Source organism: Notechis scutatus, chromosome 2 (genome assembly GCF_049901735.1).
Source record: "Notechis scutatus isolate UNSWTSFEM ecotype Mainland chromosome 2, rNotScu1.2, whole genome shotgun sequence".
NCBI classification, from domain to species: Eukaryota; Metazoa; Chordata; class Lepidosauria; order Squamata; family Elapidae; genus Notechis; species Notechis scutatus.
The window spans coordinates 182,929,344-182,948,399 of record NC_142010.1 but is presented as its reverse complement, the minus strand read 5'-3'; the positions used below and the strand labels follow the sequence as shown (position 1 = coordinate 182,948,399).

Sequence of the window (19,056 nt, the reverse complement as noted above, 5' to 3'; positions counted from 1 at the left end):
ACACCTACTGGACATACGAGCCATCCATCCAGTAGCCACCAACCAACGAGGGCGAGGTTTCTATTCACATCTTTTTGTTGTTCCCAAAAGTTCGGGGGGTGGGGGTGGAGAGCAATATTGGATCTGAAACGTCTCAACCGTTTCTTAGTATATCACAAGTTTAAAATGCACACCCTGCAATCTATCTTACTGGGCATCAGAAAGGGTGACGTCCTCACGTCCATAGACCTGACAGAGGTGTACCTGCATATTGCTATTCGGCCTTCCTACTATAAATTTCTGAGATTCTGTTATAATAACCACCATTTTGAATATGTGGCCCTTCCTTTCGGACTAGCTTCTGCCCCCAGGACCTTCACGAAGGTTCTCGCAGCGCTAGCTGCTCATCTCCGTGATATCCCCGTATGACTCCAGTGTTATCTTGATGACGTCTTGATTTTGTCATCTTCCGCTTATCAAGCAGTCAAAGATACTCAGAACACATTACAATCCCTACAACAACACGGGTTCTCAATAAATTGGAAAAAGAGTCATTTAACACCATCGACTCAGTTAACCCATCTGGGGGCAGTCATAGATACGGTGGAAGGCAAAGTTTACCTGTCACCAGATAGACTAAATAGCATTCAGCAATTAATCAAGGAGATCAGGGGTCTTAAGAGGGTGTCCCTAGCGGAACTATCAAAATTGTTAGGCAAGATGATCTCATGTATCTCTATCATCCCTTGGGCCCGGCTCCACACTAGATCCCTCCAGTGGTTCCTGCTCCCGTACCAGTGCTCTGGCCGAAACAACTCCAAATACAAGGTCAAGGTACCATCAAAGGTCCTCACATCTCTCCTCTGGTGGACCAGATCAGTCATCAACAGAGGCTGCCACACAGACAGAGCCACACAGACTTACCATCACCACCGATGCCAGCCTGTTTGGATGGGGAGCACACGTTCAATCGCTCACAACCCAAGGCCGCTGGTCTGCCATAGAACCGTCATGCAGCATAAACTGGCTGGAGCTTGGAGCAGTACACCTGGCTCTCCGCAGCTTCCTTCCACAGGTACGCAATCAGCACATACTAATATTGACCGACAACGTAACAGCCAAAGCTCACATAAACAAACAGGGGGGCACACAGTCGAAACATCTCATGCGAGAAGCGGAGCGCTTGTGTCGTTGGGCGGAGAGCAACCTACTTTCCATCAGAGCAGAGCACATTTTGGGCCTGTCGAATACACAGGCAGACTGGCTGAGCAGGGCCATGATGGATCAATCGGAGTGGTGCCTCCATCCGACCCTGTTTCAAAGGCAGTCAGGACATTTGGACAGCCGGTGGTGGACCTGTTCGCTTCCCCCCTCAATGCTCAGCTCCCGAGATTTTTTTCCAGGTACCCCTCACAAGGAGTGGAGAACTTCAATTTGCTCCGCTGTCGTTGGCCCCCGGGACTTCTGTATGCATTCCCGCCACTTCCACTGGTTCCCAAGGTCATCCAGAAACTGCTAGACGCGAGGGCAGAACTACTTCTGGTAGCTCCTTACTGGCCCAGACGGCCGTGGTTTGCAGTCCTCCGCAGTCTATCCCTATCAACACCATGGAGAATTCCGCAAGCCAGGGTCTCGCTAACCCAGGGACCCCTTCAACATCCGGACCCTCAATGGTTGCACCTGACCGTCTGGAGGTTGAGCGGAGTTGTCTGAAGAGTGAAAAGTTTTCCAACAGAGTTATCGCCACTATCCAAGCCGCCAGACGCCCCTCAACAACTCGCATTTACAATGCCACATGGTCCAGTTTCTGCAAATGGTATACCGAGTCTCGAATTGATCCCATCTCTCCATCTGTGGCTCAAATCCTAGAGTTCTTGCAAGAGGGACTTGACAAGGCATTATCACCTAATACGTTGAAAAGACAGGTGGCGGCCTTGGCGTCAGTTCTCACTTGTGAAGATCTACTATCTCTTTCCCATCATCCACACATACGGAGTTTCCTTCGAGGAGCCACAAATTTACGCCCTCCAGCGGTACACCGTTATCCCACCTGGGACCTTAACAAGGTCCTCTAAGGGCCCTTTCGAACCCTTGAAATCGTCAAGTCTCCAATTTCTGATGTATAAAGTAGTTTTCCTTGTAGCGATCACTTCTGCTCGTTGCATTTCGGAGATTGCAGCTTTGTCTATCAGACAAGATCTTTGTGTTTTCCACTGGGTGGTCCTTCGTCCTGATCCTACATTTATACCCAAAATTAACTTGGTTTTTCATAGGGCACAAGAGCTGATACTCTCTAATTTTTGTCCCAGACCATCCCAAGGGTTGGAACTACAATGGCATAGGCTTGATGTGAGGCGAGCATTGCAAATATATATCAACCGCACAGCGGCTTTCAGAAAAACAGAAGCCTTATTTGTGTCTTTTCAGCCCAACACTCAGGGATGCAAGGTCTCACCTTCAACAATAGGCCGTTGACTAGGGGCCGCAATAGCGAAAACGTATCAGACTCAATCCCTGCAGGTGCCCAGGGGCATAATAGCTCATTCAACAAGGAGCACATCGGCAGCGTGGGCCACACAGGCACCAATAACTGAAATTTGTCGAGCCGCAACCTGGGCCTCTCCATCGCCATTCATTAGGCATTATAAAATAGATGTGTTTGCATCCGCTGAGGCCTCCTTTGGCAGAAGAGTTCTGCAACGGGTTCACAGGGACCAGGAGGACATTCCAGGCCAGACGGAGTCCCTCCCGTAGGACAGGCCAAGCTTTGGTATGTCCCACTACTGGATGCTCTGAACAGCTCATGGGAGAAAGGGCGTTGGTACTTACCTGACACGCCCGTTCTCTTTGCGCTGTGAAGAGCATCCAGCCCCACCCTTTTTTCCGACTGGTGGGGTCCTGTTTCGGCCAACGAATTGTTAGGGCATTGAGGACAAGGGCGTTTATTTCTGTCGTCTTTGCCAAAACTGGGGAATGCTGGGGAGGAGTCCCGTGGAGGAGGAGGAGCGTTCCACAAATTAAGCCCAGCCTAGACATGCAGAGACTGAAGCACCTCCCACTACTGGATGCTCTTCACAGCTCAAAGAGAACGGGCGTATCAGGTAAGTACCAACGCCTCTTTTGTGATGTTTTTCCCCTTTGCAGAGCTAGAGTGGGCATGACCTACGCATGATTCACCTGCTGGCTGCCAGTTTGATACCCCTGCTCTAGACTTTATCTATTCTGCACAAGTCTTCATTACCCAGTGCTTCCTTGGCATGTGACATGCTATCTATTTTATTTGCCCAGTTTCTTGACCCTTTTAGAGAGGTGATTTTCAGCCTTGGCAATTGTAAGATGTGCGGACTTGAACTCCCAGAATTCCCCAGCCAGCACTTGAAGTCCTCACATCTTAAAGTTACCCAATATAAAAAACACTGTTTTAGAGCATGATACCTTCTTACAGACTAACAGTCCTTCATAGGTCTCTGTTTGATAAACATTTTTTTGCTTCCATTTCTTCCTCACATTCCCCTATATGACTAGAGCAGGGGTGTCAAACTCATGGCCCACGGGCCGGAAACATCACACGCTGGCCACGGCTACCTCATTTTAGTGAAGGGGGAGAAAGTTGCGATACGTCATGTGATGACATCATCACGAGTTTGATACACCTGGACTAGAGCATTTAATTGGTGGCACAGTGGTTAGAATGCAGTACTGCAGGCTAATTCTGCCCACTGCCAGGAGTTTGATCCAAACCAGCTTGACTCAGCCTTCCATCCTTCCAAGGTCAGTTAAAAGAGGACCCAGATGGTTAGGGGCAATGTGCTGACTCTGTAAACTGCTTAAAGAGGGCTGTAAAGCACTATGAAGCAATATATAAATTTAAGTGCTATTGCTATTGCTAATTGTATCCTAACCCTGGGTTCCTTTGGCATTAACTTTATTTTGTACAGGCTTTATTTTGGCATACTAGACGAAGCTGCGCAAAGCTGCAGTTGAGATTTGGGAAATATCTTAAATTCTTAGCCGTATTGACAGTATGTTAGTCCCTTGGAAGACAAAATATTTTTCCATTCATTTTAGAATAATTTGAAATTTTAAGTTGTTTAATTAATAATGAAATTAGAAACATGAACACATGGCAATTGCAAGAGCAAAAGTATTTCATAAACATTCAAAAAGTGTAAACTTGGGCAAGGAAGCATAGAGGACTCTAAACCTCTATGAAATAATATGCACGCTGCAGATGCCCCAAAATGGGGATGATAGCTTAGAATGCCATCTTGCAGGGGAACCAGGAAAAGTAATTAGGTTTAAGAACTTTTGTTTTAGACTATACCTCATGTCTTGTACATTATGTTTCTTTTGAAAACAGTAGATGAACTTCTCAGACAACCCTTGGATAAATTAATTTTCTTCCGTGAATGAAGAATATTATTTTGAAGACAGAGACCATGGGGACACATGGGATTTAACCAAGGTTTGGATGGTAGCTTCTAAGAAAAATCAAACAGCAAACAGCAGTCCTTACTAGCACTGATGATGTTACCTATTTTGGGTAATGAAAGGTCTGCAAGAAACCAAGCAAGCTCAGAGAGCACTAACGATTTGTTTTTATTTATTTATTTATTTGATTTGTCAATTGCTTACAAGATAACAGGTATAAGTATAAACATAGTTATGAATACATGAGATGGATACGTATAAGAAAAATAAAAAACAATAGGTCAGGGACAGTAGGCATGATTGGTGCGCTTAGGAAAGGGGTGAGGTCAGTAGTAGTAGACAGTCTAAGGTTAAAGTTTTTGGGGTTTGGGGAAGAAATCACAGAGTCAGGTAGAGTGTTCCAAACATTGACCACTCTGTTGCTGAAGTCGTATTTCCTGCAATCAAGTTTGGTGCGGTTAACCTTGAGTTTGTATCTATTGTGTGCTCTTGTGTTGTTTTTTTTTTTTTTTAAACAAGTTTTATTAATTTTTAAAACACACAAATTGTCATTATTCATTACATGTTTAAACCTTTTTTCATTGTCAATTTAACAAGTCAGATAAATTATAATTCTGTTTTAAACCATTTCCATACAACATACCAAAACCTCTTATTCAATTTCTCTTTACTTCTCTTTACTCTTATTCAATATCATTGTTATTATTTCATCTGTTTCTTTCTGACTTAGTTACCATTATTCTCAATCTATATTTCTACAATTTTTAACTAATTCTCCCCCCAAAAAGACATATACACACAACACACAAAACATAAAAAAAAAATCTTTTTGGAAAGTAACTTGGACCCAGGTGTCTCTCTCTTCATGGACTTCAATTATATTCATGCTCATCTTACATATCATTACTTATTTTATTTACCATTCTAAGCCTTCTATATTAACTTCCCCACATATTTCACACTTCTTACTTCTATCTTAATTAATCATCTTAATTTGAATCATTATATTTATATCTTTTGTCCATTTTTTATCATCCCTTTGTCTCATTCCTTATAAAAAAAAAAGAAAATAAGTTTCTCCTGAAATCATTAATCAGAGTATGATGCCTTTCTATCTCCCCCCTAAGTTAATCAAATTAATCTTTAAAATAATATCTAATACCCAATCCGATTTTGCTTGGTACATTCTATCTAACTAATACATCCAACATAATTAAGTACATAATTAGACAATAAATCCAAATAATAAAAAAAGATACTATAATAAAAATTTTATAATAACATCAATACCATAGTCCTATTAAACTCTTTAATTAAAACAATATTCTAAACCTCCCCTATTATTAAATTTTAAAGCCAATCATTTTTAAACATTTTAACATTTTAATCTCTTATCAACTCTTAAATCATTACAATACTACCATCTCATCTTATGTACCTTGCAAAATCTTTTTTTTTAAAAAAAAATTATACTTTATCCATTATCCAAAAAAGCTTTTTTTTTCATTTAATTTCAAGACATTGTAGCTTTTCTCCACCTTTTCCCTTTCTTTCTTCTCCCAACAAACCTTTCTACCCCCTTCTTCTAGCCTCTGCCTTGCCAGCTTCCCTTCTCTGTCGTATTCCTTTTCCCTTTTGTTTACTATCATCATATTGGTTTTGCACCTTATTTTTCCCTTTCTTAAATGTTTTTAAGATCTTAAGTCCTTAAGTCCTTTAATTTTCTTCTTTTCTCTTCTTTTCTTTTCTTTCTCTCTTCCTTCTTTCTGGATCAAGTTCTGAGATTCATTAAAGATGGCTCCTTTCTTTCTTTCTTGTTCCTCTGCTGTCTTCATCTGTTGTAATGTTTGTTGATAATTAATAAGCGCCATTTCTAAGAAAAGGAAAGCTTCTTCCACACCATCTTTACCATTTTTTTTGCTTGTTCATATTCTTTTCTTAGTTCCTCAACAGAAAGAGCCATTATAAATCTTTTCTTTTCTTTTCCCCTTCTTTCTTCTTACAACAACCAGAATATTCAAAAGAAAATAAAAAAAATAAAACAGTCCCAAAGTTATCAGTCAGTCCAAACCAAGGCAGAATTCTCACTTTCTCCTTCTGGGGCAATATCAATCCAAGAGAAAGAAAGTCCAAATCTGTTTAAAATCTTATTGCAATATATTCTAGTCTTCAAATCCTTAAGGCATCTGCTCCAACAAATCTTAGCATACAAATGTTTTCTTTTTAATCCTCTCTCTTCCCACTCATCGCTTAAAACCAATTTTCACCTAAAAAAAATAGGTTTCTTAATATCCAGTTATTTATTCCGTAGGAAAAGAGGGAAAGCTATCCTTTCAGCACCTTCACAGCCGCTTTTTTCCTCTTCTGGCAGGTATTATTCAAAAAGTCATACTTTTCAGGAATTTTATTAGATATGTCTTAGAGTCCTAGGAGCCAAGAAAAACTTTCTCCTCTCAATCACTTTCTCCACTTCCTCCTGCGCATTCTTACCCGGCTGCCAGCTTCTTTGTGGCGGCCATTACAGACCGCCGCTGCACCGTCCTGGGAAAAGGGAGTTCTGCCGGCCAGGAGGGAGTCTGCAGCACCCCAAACCCTTCTCCGGATCCCCTACCTTCAGCTGCCCCTGCAGGGCAGCCTAGCTCCGTACCCGGCTGGGTCGGAGCCCCAAAAACGGCTAGCGCGGCAGGGATCGCGCAGCTTCGCAAATCCCTGCCGCTCGCGAAGCCGACAAACCGGAAGACCTGAATGCAGTACTGCAGGCTAATTCTGCCCACTGCCAGGAGTTTGATCCAAACCAGCTTGACTCAGCCTTCCATCCTTCCAAGGTCAGTTAAAAGAGGACCCAGATGGTTAGGGGCAATGTGCTGACTCTGTAAACTGCTTAAAGAGGGCTGTAAAGCACTATGAAGCAATATATAAATTTAAGTGCTATTGCTATTGCTAATTGTATCCTAACCCTGGGTTCCTTTGGCATTAACTTTATTTTGTACAGGCTTTCTTCAATATTCTGGGCTTCCTGTCCTTTAGAGCAATGGTCCCCAACCTTTCTGACACCAGGGTTTGAATTCATGGAAGACAGTTTTTCCACAGATTTGGAAGGGAAGGTTTCACAACTTAGATTCTGTGCACACATAGATGAAGTTTTGCTCGCTCACCTTACATGGCCCCAAAACAGACCATGGTTGATACTCGTCCATGGCCCAGAGTTGGGGACCCCTACTTTATAAGTACCTTCTTATCTCTCAATCTCTTCTCAGTTCTTTTTATCATTTGATGTTTGGGTTAAACAGCATCCATTTTAAACATTTTAATCGGAACAAAGGTTCCTTGGACAATTTAAGAATGAAGGAAAATCAAATAGGTTAAGCCATTTAATATCAATATTTTTTTGCCACAAGCACACTGCAGTGTAAATTAATTTGATGTTTTTTTTTTCTTGACTAGAAAAAATATGAATTCTGCTACATATTTTATCATACGTGTATTGTGATACAGTTGCATTTTAGATCAATAATATGTGAGCTGTATTTAATTATGTGATCACTGTGTGTTCTTGCCTAATTGAAATAGAAATCATTGATATTAATAATTGCAAAATTTTAAATGTCTGAATGCCAGGGAGATAAATTGTTTAATGGCTGATAATATTGTTGATGTATTTTAAAATTTAAGAAGTAATCCTAAGCAAAATCAGGTTATTTCTAATTACTGTAAGGTGATCTTACATCTTAAAACATAAAAAGCAAATCCTATATCTATTTCTGCAGATACCTTAGAACATAGGATTTAGTTATTTAGTTATTTTAGAAAATTTATATAGCTGCCTACTCGCTCACAGTAACTCTAGGCAGATACTTGTTGTTTGTCATGAAATTAATAATTAATAAACAATTGTTGCTTGTAGATGTAATTCTCACTTCTGTAACCGGACAAAATGTTATTGACCTAAGGTTAAAAAAAAGTACAAGGATTTGTCTTACATTAAAATAAAAAATAATGGATCTGAATTTCAGAAATTTCTATTCAGGTTATGAATAATTAGCTCAGTATAATATGTGTAGAATTTTACAATTCTTTCATTTCAAGTTTCATTTCAATGTCTTTCAATAGATCACTTTTTCTAAAATAGTTGAAAATGCTTTTTAATGCAAATGCTCAAATTTGTCTTATGTATTGTATGCAGACATTGAACCTCCACAAATTAGCTGTCCAAATGATATTGAAGCATCAACTCTGGAAAACCAGAATTCAGCAAATATTAGCTGGCAGATTCCAGATGCAGCCGATAATTCTAGAGATGAGGTAAGCAAACATTAGAATGCAAACTATGTTTTGCTTCAGCATGTATATTAGTCATTATTGAAATAACACAAGTAAGCTTTGCACTTTCAGAAATTACTATATTAATTGCCAATTATGATGAAGATGATTAAGCCAACATTTTTTCTTTGTTGCTCTTGATTTGAGTCATTTGTGAATTGTATAGTTCATCGGTACAGGAAGATAATGACAGAACAAGATAATTTTTTTTTAATTTTTGTTGAAAAGTGTTTCTTTTATGTTTGAGGCTAAATAAAACAGCTACGTGGATTTGCTTCACCAGGGCAAGTAGGTTGCCTTCATCCTTCTTACATGCAAGTTGTATGTATTTTAGGTAGCATTCAAATTGCTTTTTAATCAGTATGCTACAGTATTTCATGGAGTACTGCAACACTGTCACCAAAGATCATCTTTGAATTAAGGAGGATCTGAAAGCATTTCCAAGGAAGAAATCCATACTTAATCTTAATTTCTTCTACTATGACAACAGAGATCACTAGTTCTTGATACTTTAGTTCACTTTTTGCTAGGAATTTACTACAGTATTTCATCTACCTTTACTAAGACTGATCCTGTTACAGGTGTTAGTTCATGTTACTCCAGCCTTTATACCACCCCATCTTTTCCCAATTGGAGAAGTTGACATTACATATACAGCAACTGACAGAGCTGGCAATGAGGCAAGCTGCTCTTTCAAGATCAAAGTGATTGGTGAGTGCTATTGAGAAAATATATATGCTTTAGTATCTTAAATTAGATTTGGTGGCCAGTCCCCGCCATCTTACCCTAGCACTGATTAAATGGTGGTCAAATGGTCATACGTATACCTGAAAACAGCTCAGTCTTGCATTTTGTTACCTCTGTAAAGAAATAAAATTCCAAATTGGTAAGCATCCTATCGGTATCCCAAACCACCTTACGTTGAAAGCTGTTATTAATATACTCATGGAAAATTATTTTCCCTTTTAAGAACTAAGCTAAAAATCTCTCTTTCGAAAGAGTCCTTAAACCAGTTCAAATACAGCAGCTCAGGGTGCCAATTAAACAATGTAACTCTGATCTTCTTTCAGTTGAATTAGTTAAACGTTTTTTAAAAAAACAAAACAAAAGTGAGTGTATTTCTTACTTTAAGAACATCTTGATTTCATATTAAATAAGCCCTGACTTTAGAATTGCTGTAGCAGCTTTGCGTATTATGTTATGTCCATATTTTACAAGTAGTCCTTGACTTACAACTATTCATTTACCAACTGTTTGAAGTTACAACAGCACTGAAAAAAGTGACTTATGACCACATGAGCCTGGGGTCAAAATTCAGCTGTTTGGTAACTAGCATGAATCTATGAGGGTTACAGCATCCTGCCCCCCCCCCCCCCCCCCCCCCCCCCCCCCCCCCCCCCCCCCCCCCCCCCCCCCCCCCCCCCCCCCCCCCCCCCCCCCCCCCCCCCCCCCCCCCCCCCCCCCCCCCCCCCCCCCCCCGATACGGGGAAAGGTAAGGTTATATAATTGCCATTTGCTGCTTCCCAGCTGGTTTCTGACAAACAAAGTCAATGAAGAAGCTGGATTCACTGAACACCCACATATAGGTAGTCACAACAGTTCATTTAGCGACCGTTTCACAGTTACAACCTTTGTAGAATCCTTGTGGTCATGTGATTTACATTTGGATGCTTGACAACTGGTTCATATTTATGACAGTTGCAGTGTCCTGGGGTCATGTGATCCCATGTTGTGACCTTCTGCAAAGTCAATGGGAAAGCCGGATTCACTTTAACAACGGTGTTACTAATTTAAGGACTGCAGTGATTCACTTAACAAATGTGGCCAAAAAAGTTGTAATATGGGGCAAAACTCACTTCACAGGTTTCTCACTTAGCAACATAAATTTGAGGCTCAATTGTGGTCGTAAATCGAGGACTACCTGTAATTCACTTAACAATGGCAGTGATTTGCTTAGCAACTGTGGTGAAAGAGGTCGTAAAATTCGGGCGTGACTCAGTAACTGCCTTGCTTAAGAAATTCTGGTCCCGGTTGTTGTCGTAAATCAAGGATTACCTCTATTATATTCTTGGACCATGAGAAAACAATTATAGACAGGTCTGCCTTGGGCATAAGGTCAAAATTTGCATTTTGATAAAACAATGATGGATAATTTTTTGGTAGGACCCACACACACACACACATTTGTTTAGAAACTTGATGAACTTTAATAGTTAAAAAGATTGTGTTGAATCAAATGCTAGACTTGCACATGTAAGCGTAAAATAGCACTTTTATTATATTGGTGCTTACACTGTCGTCTCAAAATCCTGCAAGAAATCCTGCTGTTGATTTTCTGCAGTTTTAGTTGACTTTTCAGTTCCCAGAGTCACTCTTGAGTCTGGGGGTTCTCTTGTGCCTCAGACCTTTTACTCTTATAACAGATATTTAATGTATATTTCTTTTACTATTTTAAAGATATCATAAACTTATTTCTGCTTTTCAGTTTACACTTTTATCATCCATTTTATATTTGCTTAAGCCCCAGGCCCCTGCACTTCTCAGTTCTCTGTTGTTTGTAAAGCACAGTGATGTCTTGTTTTCTAGGATTTTATGAATAAGTCCTTTAAGATAATAGTGGGACATCTATGGGCTGTTGAATGTCCTGGCCATGTTTTATCTGCACTACTTCAGCTCCATAATTGCACACTATTAAAGCACTATGCTGATTCTTATCAGGTGAATAGTGTTATTGAATACATATGTCTGAAGCTAAAAGCTTGCATCTGCAGACATGTACTATCTATTAACTTCATGGAGCTTCTTTCCAGGGTACATATGCATAAGATTAACTGTGGTCTGCACAGTGTCTGATGGTTGAAGTCTTGTGGAGAACAGATAAATATCTGCTGTGGTGGAAGCTGCATAGCAAGCTCTTTAAATATTTTAACACAGTTTTAAACATGATTTAAATCTCCATGTTGCAAACATACTGATATGAAAATGTTTATGTTTCACTCGTCTAAAAGGAGAAACTATTTCAAACTTGTATGGAAAATCATTTGATTCTTTTCTTCCTTTTTTCTCTCCTTCCTTCCTTCCTTCCTTCCTTCCTTCCTTCCTTCCTTCCTTCCTTCCTTCCTTCCTTCCTTCCTTCCTTCCTTCCTTCTTTCTTTCTTTCTTTCTTTCTTTCTTTCTTTCTTTCTTTCTTTCTTTCTGTGATTCAATGTTCTTTATAACTTCAAATATTCAGACATTGAACCCCCAGTAATTGATGAATGCAGATCTCCACTACCAATTCAAATCACTGAGAAGGAGCACAGAGTAACGTGGGATGAGCCACAGTTTTCAGACAATTCAGGTGAGTGACTCCTTTTTCATAGGTTTAGGGGTTTTTCTACCTATTTTGGGGCATTCTTTTGGATTCCGCTTGGAAGATTTTGACAATCAGTTTGAAGTGTTCCTGATAGGAAATGCTATCATTTCAGGATGAAGCTAAGAAATTGCATCTTTCTTTAACTTGTACCCTAACTAGCATGAATTAAAATAGAAAATTCAGGATATTTTAAGTAGAAATGTTTAAAGTACATTATTGCTTGAAACACATTAAAGGATTGTCAAGTAACATTAATAAAGAACAATAAAATTTTCCATTACTATTTAGAGCAAGGTTTTAATCCATATTTAATATTTTTCTTGCAAAACTCAATCATTTATTATGTTCTGCAAAATGCAACGTACATTCAGAAGAGTAGAACAAGTTGTTTCATTCATTGTATTGTCCTGGTAAATAAAAAGAATTTGAGGACTGATTAAATTATATTAAGGCTGAGATACATAAAGGCATCAATGCCTAGAATGAATTATATAAAATCAAACTACATACGGTAGTCTGTAAATTATATTTCAGATACTTAAGGCTCAGAACCATTATTTGGGGTTCTATGTTATAAATGTGAAGCATGTAGCATTGAAGAATATTGGAAACTAGCTCTATACCCATGCTTTGCTACGAAACTATGTGATCGGGCTTAGTTTTTGAGGAGGAAAATAAGCATGCATCGGTATTCATCTGGCTAGCGTCCTGTCAGTGTGTGAGAGAGTTGAGGGGTGTTTGGAAACTGAAAGAGTATTTGCTGTGAGCAAGAAGGAGACAGCAAGGAGCCTGGGCGTGGCTTAGCTCAACTGTTCTGTGCTAAAGCTGGTTGCTGCTGTGAAACTAAAACTGAAACTCCTCTCCTCTGTTTGTGTTTTGCATTTGGAAGAGATTTCTTTTCAGGTGGAGAGGAGTAGAACTCCTTAGCATCAGAGCGTGTTAATAATAATATACGAAATACTAATGCTCTGATGGTCATTTCGAAAAATCCTTTCTTAGTGAGCACCTAGAAGCCAAGAGGAACATACGTGCCAAATTTTAAGTTCGTATAGGCTTTACGGTTCTGGAGATTTTGTGATAATGCGTGAGTGGTATTTCGCTTTTATATATATATATAGATGAAATGACCTCGGTTTCCCTCTTTGTTTCTGACTATTTTAGGATCTGCCTTAATAATAACTAAAACTCATTCACCTGGAGATCTCTTTCCCAAAGGAGAAACACTGGTTCGGTATACAGCCACTGACTTGGCTGGAAATAACAGGACCTGTGAGATTAACATTGTCATAAGAGGTTTGTTTTTGTAGTGCTTATATTTGAAATGATTTGTAGTGTTGAAGAGCACTGAAGAATATTTCTTTCCCCTGAATTCCAATTTTGGAATTCCAAATTATCCAATCTCACATCCAGAGAGGATCCAATTAATTTACAGTTCTCCACTACGCTGGCTTTATTCTTTTTTAAAAGAAAACTTACTTTTATGCAGAGTATTCTGTTCATATAATACAACAGTTTTTGGTTTCTTAGATTTTGTTTAAAAAGTCAGTTGTAATATCAGCATATGTGCAAATTGAGAATTTTGTTTAGCTTTATAATGGAGTGACTTATAGATGAGACAAACTGGGAAAATACACTCACCTCTAGTAGGCAATAGGGTTACGCAGCAGGAGGAGGAATCATGCAAACCTTAATCTGAATATCTTATTTTTCAGGTTCTCCTTGTGAAATCCCCTTTACTCCTCTGAATGGTGACTTTAAATGCACTGAAAATGAGTCAGGAGTTAATTGCACATTATTTTGCATGGAGGGATATGATTTCACAACAAGCTCCAATGAAAATTACTACTGTGCCTATGCAGATGGTATCTGGAATCCTCCTTATTCTAATCAATGGCCTGACTGTTCATGTAAGGTTTATTTATTTTTCTTTCTTAAAGAGTTAATTTTATACAGAGTATTCTGTACGTAAATCATTTAAATGTTTTTCAGTTGACTGATGTGTTTTGTCCTCCTAGTAGTTAAGTAACGAGAACTGAAAAAAATATCAAACTAGTAAGAGTTGGATCATACATACACATACACAAAAATAGCCAGCTTTGCACCATAGTCCTATTTCTATCCCCACCATTACCTGTTTGGTCATTATTATAATTGTTAGGCACCCATCCATCAGCTGTTTGTGTGTTGGTGATTCACATCTGCCTATAACATGTCTGTCTATATATTTGAATGTTTGAGTGATCTCAGAAATCATTTTGCTGGGAGATAGGAAGATGCCAACTACCTTAAAGTTTAGTCGGGGACCTAAGTTGCTTTTCTTTCTTTAAGCTTTAAGAAAGCCAAGTGAACATCATAATTCTTTTCCAAAAGTGAATGGCACCAATTGAGGACATTTGTTTTAATGACACTTAGTTCTAAATTAACCTGGTTTATGGTGCTAGTTCCTGAGATGGAATTATTTCTATTTGAATAACTGCCTTGGGGCTGTTATTAAATGGAGATTGTAGGGATTCTCCTATCTCTAGAACCATCCTTTCTCCTTACCAGCATCTCCAGGAACAGGTCCGGGGTAAATCTGAATCTTTAACTATAAAGCAAATATTGAAATGTCCACAAATCAGATAAAGAAATAGATATTTTGCTACATAATTGAATAATCTGGAAAAGTCATATTGACTTGGATACATTTTAAAAGCAACATATATTTTGCCAGTTGAGTACAGTTAGGATTTCATTGTATGATATATGATATGATATGATATGATATGATATGATATGGATAGTCCTCATTTGGCAATGAAAGTTGAGACTGGTGACTCAGTTGTTAAGCAAAGCAGTCACTAAGTGAAACTGCAGCCATGTTTATGATCTTACTTTGTTTGCTTTACAGAGCCACAAAGGTTATAATTACAACGATTGGTTTTAAAGTTACTTTTTCATCACAATCTTAACTGAATGGTCACTAAATGAAGCAGTCATTTAAACAAGGACTACTATATTGTATCATATATATTATTTGGTACCTACATTGTGATTGGGATAATCCTAGTTTGTTATTTTTTTCTTTATGCAATAGGAACTAAAAGTAGCTTTCACTTTTCAGCTTTCATAATGTTTAACATTTTAATATAATTTAGTACAATTTCACCTGTATAATTTAGTACAATTTCACCTGGTAGCAATGTACTAATAATAATATACTGTTTTTCAGTGAATCGTTTGGCAAATCATGGTTTTAAATCCTTTGAAATGTTGTATAAAGCAACACGATGTGATGACAATAATCTGCTTAAAAATTTTGTGGAAGTTTTTCAAAGTGCACTTGGTAAAATGGTGAGTTAATGGTACATCATTACAAGATCCTAATGTGACAAAAACATCAAGTGTGACCAGTAGAGACTGGCATGCCTACTATATTTGAAAACTGGAAAGGATATTTCTAGCAACCTTTTCTCTTCGTTGCTGAAAACCAGGTTGGTGCAGTGACGGGAGCCTCTTGAGTTTTAGTCCTCTTTAGCCACAATGCTAGTTGAGTCAAGATCACTCAACAATCATTTCTGTCAGCCATAAGAAGAAAGAACTGGCAAGCCACTTCTGAAAAAATGCTTCCAAGAAAACTTCACAGAATTATCCAGGCAGTTTTCAAGATTTAAAATTAATTGAAAGCATATTTTTTTCTTCTTCTGTCTCATACCATACCTCTGCCAAAAGCCAAAGAGCTGATTGTGCAACCCAATTTCATGCCCACTACGACCCTCCATGGCTCCTCAACAGCACCTCTCTGATTGCCCATCTGGGGCAGGGCAGACCACCCCTTCACCTACTCCTTGATAGACCACTCAGTAAATAAACCCCAGTGTCTCTGATTACAGAGTTAAATAATCTGTTATGAATTTAAATAGAGAACTACTGGATGTAATCATTTGTGTTACTTGAATAATGTACTATTTTTCCTAGTCAAACATTCTTTTATTACAGTTTGTAACAGCTATGAAACAAGGTTATCTATTTCAGAAGTGAGTTAGACAATCTAAATTAGACAAATGGCAGGAAGGTTGTGTTTTTAACTAACATATAGAAGTATAAATCGTCCTCGACTTCCAAGAATTCGTTTAGTCACCTTCGAAGGTACAGTAGCACTTAAAAATGTGACTTATGACCATTTTCACACTTATGACCTTGCAGCATCCCAGGGTCATGCGATCACCATTTGTGGCCACCGCCGCTGCCCCCCTTCCCAGCTTCTAACAAACAAAGTCAGTGGGAGAAGCCAAATGTGCTTAACAACCATTTGATTCATTTAACAGCTGCAGAGATTCGCTTCACAGCCGTGACAAAAATGGTTGTGAAATTGGGCACAACTGATTTAACAACCATCTTGCTTAGCAACTGAACTTCTGGTCCCAACCAGAGGTGGTATTCAGCAGGTTCATGCCAGTTCCGGAGAACCGGTAGCGGAAATTTTGAGTAATTCGGAGAATCGGCAAATACCACCTCTAACTGCCCCTGCCCCTATCTATTCTCTGCCTCCTGAGTCCCAGCTGATTGGCTGGGTCTTCTTCTGCACAGGAGAATGGAGCTGGAAAGTAGGTTAGTGGGGTGCGGAGGGAATGGGATTTTGCAGTAACCTTCCCCTGCCATGCCCACTACGCCACGCCCATCAAGCCATGCCTACAGAAACGGTACTAAAAAGTTTTGAATCCCATCACTGGTCCCAAATGTCATAAGTCGACAACTACCTGTAATCTTATTGTGCCAACTAGAGAGACACAAAAAATGTGGTAGCCTTTGATTTTTCCCCCCCAGAAAAACAACAACCTAGAGATAAGGGAAGGCATAGAAAAACCCAAAGCTTGTGCCATATGTTTTAACATCAGCCTGAAGATGGAGATTGCAGACTGATCACTGTGGCTGTTTTGGGTGTCAGATTATTACACTTAGCTTTCTGAGGAACAATGGACAAAGGGGGAAATCCTAGAGTGTCGGCTCTGCCTTTTGCCAAAATAGGCAGAGCACACACAGACACCAGGAAAACCATGGCAAGAAAGATAAAGAGAAGCCATCTTTCTAATCCACAAAGCTAGAAATTAGATGTATGTGTCGTCTGAGATGAGAAAGGGAGTTTAGCCCTTGTGTAGCATCACCCGTGGTGAACTAATTATTTTTGTTACTGCTCTTTCCTGATGGGTTTATAGGTTCCCTCGTTTTGCAATGACGTTGATGACATTGACTGCAGGTTTGAAGATCTGCCACAGAAACACTGCTTAGAATATAACTACGACTATGAAAATGGCTTTGCAATTGGTAAGTGAAGCGACTTGCCCTTTATCATTTATAAGCTCTGAAGAAAGAAACATTCAGCTTGTCTCCTGTAGTCATTCTGACTACAGGTGGTCCTCAACTTACGACCACAGTTGAGCCCAAAATTTAAATTGTTAAATGAGACGTTTGTTAAATGAGTTTTTTCCCCATTTTATGACCTTTCTTGCCACAGTTGTTAGGTGAATCACTGCAGTTGATGAGTTAGTAACCTGGTTGTTAAGTGAATTTGGCTTCCCCGTTGATTTTGTTTGTCAGAAGGTCGCAAAAGGGGATCACATGACCTTGGGACACAGCAACGGTCATAAGTATGAGCCAAGTTGCCAAGCATCTTGAATTTGATCACATGATCATGGGGGTGCTGCAAAGGTCGTAACTGTGAAAAACGGTCACAACTCACTTTTTTCATTGACATTGTAACTTTGGTCACTAAGCGAACTGTTGTAAATCGAGGACTGCTTGTATGTTACTGAGTCAGACCAGTGCTCCTGGTAAACCCGGGTAAGCACATCAGAAGAAGAAAAATAGAAAAATGGCCAGGAAAAAAAAAAGAATAAACAATTAACACCTCCTTCCATCATTTATTTCTCCACTTCCTTCCCACTGGTATTTCCTTTCCTAGAAACAGCAGTGTCAGGTCCGTATTGCATTCATTCATACTTTACCTCTCTGATTAACCTTTGGGGTAGGAGTTGACCTTTCACGTCTGCATCTTATCCTCCAAATTGTCAAGTCAACTAGCTGCTGCTTATCCTTTTCTCTTCTCCTAAAAAATGCAGTTGTGCTTGAACAGCTTGTGACCATTCATAAATGTTATTTGTTTCTCTTGAGATATTTCATTTTCTCTCTCTGTTTATTACCAACAGGCCCTGGTGGCTGGGGTGCCATAAATCGGCTGGATTACTCTTACGATGATTTTGTTGAAGTAGATTCCGAAGAGCAGCAACCTAAATTACCATCCGATTCTATGGATGTGGCAAACTCCCGGGTCAAAAGGCACAAAAAAATGAACATGCCTATGTCGGATCACAAAATAAAGTTAATTTTTAATATCACTGGTATGAAAACATTTTGTATTTTTATGATTTAGGGAAATGAGGTACACCTTTTTAAAATGGAGCATATTTTGAGTGTTTTGTAAATAGAACATCCATAGGAATTATGTTGAACACTTCACAGATTGAATAATTTTTCTATTCTTCTGCATGCTTCTAAAGAGCATTATGCTAATTAACTTTGTAATGCCTCTGTCCTTTGCATATAAGTTCATTGTTTTTAATCATAGCTACTATACCACTGCCTGACAAACGCAATGATTCTCTGGAAGCAGAAAACCAGCAGCGCCTTCTAAAAACACTAGAGAGGATCACAAACAGATTGAAAAGAACCCTCAACAAGCATCCCATGTATTCTTTTCAGTTGTCTTCCGAGTTGCTTATAGCTGACATCAATTCTCTAGAAGCTGAGAAGGCTTTTCTCTTCTGCAAACCAGGCTCTGTTCTTCGGGGGCGAATGTGTGGTAGGTAAAGCTAATCTCATTTAATTTAATTTAAGCTATTCTGTTTAGAAGGCTATCAGCTTGTAGTTATTGCGTATATCTACTTTTGAGGAAGAATTAAAAGAATCATATAACGTCAATCTTAAATCTACCG

At 39.1% G+C, this 19,056-nt stretch overlaps 1 protein-coding gene across 1 annotated transcript in view; it reads left to right on the top strand.

The window, feature by feature from the left end:
* The window catches only part of SVEP1 (sushi, von Willebrand factor type A, EGF and pentraxin domain containing 1), a 134,535-nt gene that overhangs the window by 53,924 nt on the left and 61,555 nt on the right, over window positions 1-19,056 (top strand). Inside the window, exons 8-16 of the mRNA XM_087957594.1 lie at window positions 8,594-8,712; window positions 9,312-9,441; window positions 11,963-12,070; window positions 13,247-13,378; window positions 13,798-13,992; window positions 15,297-15,418; window positions 17,281-17,389; window positions 18,271-18,462; window positions 18,690-18,923. Coding sequence (XP_087813720.1) covers window positions 8,594-8,712; window positions 9,312-9,441; window positions 11,963-12,070; window positions 13,247-13,378; window positions 13,798-13,992; window positions 15,297-15,418; window positions 17,281-17,389; window positions 18,271-18,462; window positions 18,690-18,923 — 1,341 coding nt within the window. The remainder of the gene's footprint in view (window positions 1-8,593; window positions 8,713-9,311; window positions 9,442-11,962; window positions 12,071-13,246; window positions 13,379-13,797; window positions 13,993-15,296; window positions 15,419-17,280; window positions 17,390-18,270; window positions 18,463-18,689; window positions 18,924-19,056) is intronic.